The 7,500-nt window shown below is 42.0% G+C and overlaps 1 protein-coding gene across 2 annotated transcripts in view; it reads right to left on the bottom strand.

Moving 5' to 3' along the window:
- LOC110510287 (1,4-alpha-glucan branching enzyme 1a) overlaps window positions 1–7,500 on the bottom strand; it is a 157,014-nt gene that overhangs the window by 104,079 nt on the left and 45,435 nt on the right. For both annotated transcript variants that reach the window (XR_016493168.1, XM_036968271.2), the window contains exon 4: window positions 992–1,117. Coding sequence is in view for 1 of the 2 variants with exons in the window: in XM_036968271.2 (XP_036824166.1) it covers window positions 992–1,117 (126 nt within the window). In the remaining variant the exon portion in view is untranslated. The remainder of the gene's footprint in view (window positions 1–991; window positions 1,118–7,500) is intronic.

Consider the following 7,500-nt stretch of genomic DNA (forward strand, 5'->3'; position numbering starts at 1 on the left):
AGAGCAGAGGACAGCAGGAGAGAAGAGGAGGAGAGCAGAGGAGAGAGCAGAGGAGGAGAGAGCAGAGGAGGGGAGAAGAGGAGAGAGGAGGAGGAGAGCAGAGGAGGAGAGCAGAGGACAGCAGGAGAGAAGAGGAGGAGAGGAGGACAGCAGGAGAGAAGAGGAGGAGAGGAGAGGAGAGGAGAAGAGCAGAGGAGGAGAGGAGGAGAGGAGAGCAGAGGAGAGGAGAGCAGAGGAGGAGAGGAGAGCAGAGGAGGAGAGGAGAGCAGAGGAGGAGAGGAGAGCAGAGGAGGAGAGCAGAGGAGGAGAGCAGAGGAGGAGAGCAGAGGAGGAGAGCAGAGGAGGAGAGCAGAGGAGGAGAGCAGAGGAGGGAGAGCAGAGGAGGGAGAGCAGGAGGGAGAGCAGAGGAGGGAGAGCAGAGGAGGGAGAGCAGAGGAGGAGAGCAGAGGAGGAGGACAGGAGGAGAGGACAGGAGGAGGACAGGAGGAGAGGACAGGAGGACAGGAGAGGAGGACAGGAGAGGACAGGACAGGAGGAGAGGACAGGAGGACAGGAGGAGAGGACAGGAGGACAGGAGGAGAGGACAGGAGGACAGGAGGAGAGGACAGGAGGACAGGAGGAGAGGACAGGAGGACAGGAGGACAGGAGGAGAGGAGAGGAGGAGAGGAGAGGAGGAGAGGACAGGAGGAGAGGAGGAGAGGACAGGAGGAGAGGACAGGAGGAGAGGAGGAGAGGACAGGAGAAGAGGAGAGGACAGGAGGAGAGGGAAGGATTCTTTATTGAGCGGTACATAAACATGTCTCCATTAGCAACACAAACATCAGAAGCCTCATGCTGCCGAGCTTCCAGTGAAGAGCTCCTTCACATCGGGGTGTCTGGGTGGCTGCCTGGGAAATTTTAATAGCACTTCATTAAAAAGGAGGAAGCTTTCTGCAATAAGAGGCTTCTCACAATGCTAGAGGACACACACACACACACACACGGTACATACCAGGAAAGGCCTAATAGGGTCCCAGTGTATCCAGTCGTAGGTGTTGGAGTCCACATGTTTGTGACAGTATTTGGCCCACGGAGAGATACGGAATAACTCCTCCCCTTCTGACGTCAGTACCACTAGCTGATTGGACAAGACACGTTGAAAAAAAAAAAAGGAAATGACATCAGAGGCGAGCAGAGACGACAAGTATATTTATCTACCAACAAGACACCAAAAATACTCAATACTTTATATATAATGAAGTAAAAATAATTTAAAAACACAGAATTCAAAGTTTGACCTGAACAGTCTAATTTTAGAACGTCTTGAAGGATCCATTTAACCAAATCAGAAGGGCGGGCTGACGTTTTGTGTTTAGCGAAGCAGCTAGTTAGCCAAGCAGAGCGCTAGCTAGCCAAGCAGAGGGCTAGCTAGCCAAGCAGAGCGCTAGCTAGCCAAGCAGAGCGCTAGCTAGCCAAGCAGAGCGCTAGCTAGCCAAGCAGAGCGCTAGCTAGCCAAGCAGAGCGCTAGCTAGCCAAGCAGAGCACTAGCTAGCAATTTTGCTGGCGTTAACTAGCTTTTTTTTTGCTGCAGTACACCCCGTTTCTGGTTAATGTATTTCATGATACTAGTTGCTTCAACAAGTGGCAACTCTGTATCAAAGTTTTGCCATGTCATTGTGAAGAGGTATCGTTACCATGGAACCGGTCTCAATCAGATTTGTATTTATTTTTTATTTTACCTTTAACTAGGCAAGTCAGTTAAGAACAAATTCTTATTTTCAATGACGGCCTAGGAACAGTGGGTTAACTACCTGTTCAGGGGCAGAACGACAGATTTGTACCTTGTCAGCTCGGGGGTTTGAACTTGCAACCTCCAACGCTCTAACCACTAGGCTACCCTGTCACCCCTGGTCTTGATGGCTGGTCTTTTTGATCAGAACGCCCTGTTTTCTGTCTGCTGTTGGACAAAACAACCTTCTAGAACTAGCTAGTTTTCTGTCTGCTGTTGTATCTGAACGTCCCGTCTTGAGTCAGCTGTTGGAAACTGGTTTTGTCTCGTTTTATTTTTATTTTTTATTTTACCTTTATTTAACTAGGCAAGTCAGTTAAGAACAAATTCTTATTTTCAATGACGGCCTGGGAACAGTGGGTTAACTGCTACGTTCAGGGGCAGAACGACAGATTTTTACCTTGTCAGCTCGGGGGTTTGAACTCGCAACCTTCCGGTTACTAGTCCAACGCTCTAACCACTAGGCTACCCTGCCGCCCCTAGGCTACCCTGCCGCCCCCTCGTCTCTCCTTTACGGCCGTTGTATCTGAACTGGGCTTTAGAGAACTAGGGGTCTGTCTCTCTCAAGACTGGTGGACAAGAGATGAACAGATCAGCCCCTTTCTCTCCTCTAGTTTTAGTCCGGTTGAGATGAACAGATCAATCCTCTCCTCTCCTCTAGTTTTAGTCCGGTTGAGGTGAACAGATCAGCCCCTTTCTCTCCTCTAGTTTTAGTCCGGTTGAGGTGAACAGATCAGCCCCTTTCTCTCCTCTAGTTTTAGTCCGGTTGAGATGAACAGATCAGCCCCTTTCTCTGCTCTAGTTTTAGTCCGTTTGAGATGTACAGATCAATCCTCTCCTCTCCTCTAGTTTTAGTACAGTTGAGAATGAACAGATCAATCTTCTCCTCTCCTCTAGTTTTAGTACGGTTGAGATGAACAGATCAATCCTCTCCTCTCCTCTAGTTTTAGTCCGGTTGAGATGAACAGATCAATCCTCTCCTCTCGTCTAGTTTAGTACGGTTGAGTTGAACAGATCAATCCTCTCCTCTAGTTTTAGTACGGTTGAGTTGAACAGATCAATCCTCTCCTCTCCTCTAGTTTTAGTACGGTTGAGATGAACAGATCTGCCCCTCCTCTCCTCCAGTTTTAGTCCGGTTGAGATGAACAGATCAATCCTCTCCTCTCCTCTAGTTTTAGTACGGTTGAGATGAACAGATCAATCCCTTTCGCTCCTCTAGTTTTAGTACGGATGCGATGTCCCCTGGCAATGTAAGTTCCCCCCCCTGGAAAAAAAACAGCTCTTATATCTTTACTTTCAACACACATACAGACTTTCCTCATGGCTAAATCCCCAGGTAGCTGTATAGACTTGCCACAGTGGCAAGATAAACCCTTCTAGCGTTCTATACGTCCAGTTAAAAGTTCATAAAGAGTATCACACACACACACGATCAAATATTAATTTCTGAATAATTACTGGTTCAGTGATGCTGAATAGATGAGGTGATGTAAAGAGCTACTGAAGACATATTGAACAGTGGTGTGTGTGTGCGTGCGTGCGTGCGTGCGCGTGTGTGTGTGCGTGCGTGTGCGTGTGTAACAGTATAATTTTAAACCGTCCCCTCGCCCATACCCGGGCGCGAACTAGGGACTTTGTGTGCAGAAGGTGTGCGCGTGCGTGTGCGTGTGTGCGTGCGTGCGTGTGCGTGTGTGTGTGCGTGTGCGTGCGTGTGTGCGCGTGTCAGTTTGCTGCGGGTTCATTTTCATGTGATATGCGTTTGAACATAAGGCACACAGAGGTGTACAGGGTCTGAGATAAACAGACACCCTACCAACGGTCCTTTGGGGAGGAGTTGGGGAGAAGAGATTTGGGGCACAATTAAATATTTACCAACTAGCTGACTGTTAAGAGTTGTCAGAGTGGAGAAAGTAGAGTCCCCTGGGACGATGTAGAGCCTGAACTGACATAGATGCAGTCTGGCTGGGGAATATATAAGTTTGTTGGTGGAATATTTAAGAATGGAAGTACGAGAAAAGATGAGTCACACGAAGCAGAGTACAAAAGAATTGGTCAGAGACGGAAACTCAGTTCTAGTTTGTTTTGGAGGTTGTTCTTATAATAAAATGTTTGTTTTTTTGTTTTAAAAGACGAGTGAGTGACAGAGCAAAAGAGAGGAGAAGTAGAATGTGAATGAGGGTTTAAACGCAGTGAGGGTTTAAACACAGTGAGGGTTTAAACACAGTGAGGGTTTAAACACAGTGAGGGTTTAAACTGTGCACCGCATGACATATGATTCTGTTCTTATCCCCTGCATTGAGACCCCAGCCAGTCCAATCCACCGACCATTCTGTTAGCTCACCGTCTCTGTGTGTGTATATATAGCCTGGGAGGAAACAGATGGACCCAGCAGAGCTGAACAACGTCCTGTGTGCCAACACTGATAGGCTGTTATTGTGTTGTGTGTGCGTGCGTGGTGTGTGGATGTTGTTTGTACACACACAGGGCAACCTGTGCCAAGCTCCCTCCCATTCCCAGTTACAAATCGGCCCCCTGGCAGTACTTTCCGACTCCTTAAGTTGCTCCGTTCCCATGTCCTCATTCACTACCCCTCGTAGTGTTGAATGGATAACCAAGTGGGTGCCAATCAATAACAATATCTTTCAATAAATGGAGCATTACAGAAATCACAATAACACAAAACATGATTAGATAATCTCATCCGTCAAGGAGGTACTTTACCACACAAGAGAAGATTGAGTAGAAGAGGATGGTTTATATCGAGTTTATAAACGACAGAATTAAGGGTAGCGTTTATATCGAGTTTATAAACGACAGAATTAAGGGTAGAGTTTATATCGAGTTTATAAAAGTAGACTCAGAGCTAAGAGACCCCCCCTAAGCTTATTTTTTTGATATATGTTTGGGGCTGTGACCAATCAAACTGCCACCTAACCAGGACATATAGCCACTGTTGTCTTTAAGTGCTAGCTAGCTACTAGTTGGCAGCAGCTAACATATCTTCAGCAATATTCAAAATGTCAAGCCAGATAAGCTGGAATTATTACAATATTATCAGTTTGTTAGTTTGACGTTGTAGGTGCTTGTTGCTTGCTAGTCTCCAGCTGAGCCAGCTAGCCAGGCTCCAGTGTAGCAGGCAACACGCAGCGTCTTGTTAACCTCTCTTGGGTAGGGGGCAGTATTTTCACATCTGGATGAAAAGCGTTCCCAAAGTAAACTGCCTGTTATTCAGGCCCAGAAGCTAGGATATGCATATAATTGGTAGATTTGGACAGAAAACTCTAAAGTTTCCAAAACTATTAAAATAATGTCTGTGAGTATAACAGAACTGAACCGAAAACCTGAGAAAAATCCAACCAGGAAGTGGAATTATTTTCATGTGGCTGTTTTTCAACTCAATGCCTGTAGAGAATCCAATGGGTTAGGAATCAGATTGCAGTTCCTATGGCTTCCACTAGATAACAACAGTCTATAGACATGGTTTCAGGCTTTTATTTTGAAAAACGACGAGTAAAAAGCCATGTTGGTCAGAGGAAGTATGCAGACCTGATTTGGGCGGGCTCCCGTGAGCGCGCTGTTTGTTATTTTTGCTTTCTATTGAAAACAGTACTGTCCGGTTGAAATATTATTGATTATAAAGACAATAAACAACCTGAGGATTAATTATAAACATCGTTTGACATGTTTTGACAAACTTTACCGGTACTTTTAGTATGTATTCGTCTGTCTGTTGTGACCGCCTTGGAGCCATTGGATTACTGAACAAAATGCAACTTTTTGGGACATAAAGAGGGACTTTATCAAACAAAACAAACATTTACTCTGTAACAGAGTCTTGTGAGTGCAACCATATGAAGATCATGAAAGGTAAGTGATTAGTTATACCGCTATTTCTGACTTTAGTGACTCCTCTACTTGGCTGGTAAATGTTTGCATGCTTTTTTACGTGGGGCGCTGTCCTCAGATAATCGCATGATATGCTTTCGCCGTAAAGCCTTTTTGAAATCTGACACAGCGGCTGGATTAACAAGAAATTAATCTTTAAGCCGATGTACAACAATAATAGTAGTAATAATAATAATAATAATAATAGCAGTAATAATAATAATAACAATAATAGTAGTAATAATAACAGTGTGTAATAATAGTAATAATAATAACAGTAATAATAATAGTAGTAATAATAGTAGTAATAATAATAATAATAGTAGTAATAATAATAATAACAATAATAGTAATAATAGTAATAATAGTAATAATAATAATAGTAGTAGTAATAATAATAATAATAATCGTAACAGTAGTAATAATAATAGTCATAGTAATAATAGTAATAATAACAGTAGTAATAATAATAACAGTAGTAGTAATAATAATAATAGTCATAATAATAATAGTAATAATAGTAATAATAATAACAGTAATAATAGTAATAATACTAGTCATAGTAATAATAGTTATAATAGTAATAATAACAGTAGTAATAATAATAATAATAGTCATAGTAATAATAATAATACTAATAATAATAGTACTAATTGTAATAATAGTAATAATAACAGTAGTAATAATAATAATAATAATAGTCATAATAATAATAATAATAATAACAGTAATAATAATAATAATATTAATAATAATAATAGTAATAATAATAATAAGTAATAATAGTAGTAATAATAGTAATAATAACAGTAGTAATAATAATAATAACAGTAGTAATAATAGTAATAATAATAATAATAATAATAACAGTAATAATAATATTAATAATAATAATAGTAATAATAATAATAATAGTAATAATAATAATAGTAATAATAATAATAGTAATAATTGTTTATTTATTTCACCTTTATTTAACCAGGTAGGCAAGTTGAGAACAAGTTCTCATTTACAATTGCGACCTGGCCAAGATAAAGCAAAGCAGTTCGACACATACAACGACACAGAGTTACACATGGAGTAAAACAAACATACAGTCAATAATACAGTATAAACAAGTCTATATACCATGTGAGCAAATGAGGTGAGATTAGGGAGGTAAAGGCAAAAAGGCCATGGTGGCAAAGTAAATACAATATAGCAAGTAAAACACTGGAATGGTAGATTTGCAATGGGAATGTGAATGTGCAAAGTAGAAATACAAATAATGGGGTGCAAAGGAGCAAAATAAATAAATAAATTAAATACAGTAGGGAAAGAGGTAGTTGTTTGGGAAAAATTATAGGTGGGCTATGTACAGGTGCAGTAATCTGTGAGCTGCTCTGACAATTGGTGCTTAAAGCTAGTGAGGGAGATAAGTGTTTCCAGTTTCAGAGATTTTTGTAGTTCGTTCCAGTCATTGGCAGCAGAGAACTGGAAGGAGAGGCGGCCAAAGAAAGAATTGGTTTTGGGGGTGACTAGAGAGATATACCTGCTGGAGCGTGTGCTACAGGTGGGAGATGCAATGGTGACCAGCGAGCTGAGATAAGGGGGGACTTTACCTAGCAGGGTCTTGTAGATGACATGGAGCCAGTGGGTTTGGCGACGAGTATGAAGCGAGGGCCAGCCAACGAGAGCGTGCAGGTCGCAATGGTGGGTAGTATATGGGGCTTTGGTGACAAAACGGATTGCACTGTGATAGACTGCATCCAATTTGTTGAGTAGGGTATTGGAGGCTATTTTGTAAATGACATCGCCAAAGTCGAGGATTGGTAGGATGGTCAGTTTTACAAGGGTATGTTTGGCAG

This window comes from Oncorhynchus mykiss, chromosome 29 (genome assembly GCF_057628025.1).
Source record: "Oncorhynchus mykiss isolate SJ-2025 chromosome 29, ASM5762802v1, whole genome shotgun sequence".
Taxonomy (NCBI): domain Eukaryota; kingdom Metazoa; phylum Chordata; class Actinopteri; order Salmoniformes; family Salmonidae; genus Oncorhynchus; species Oncorhynchus mykiss.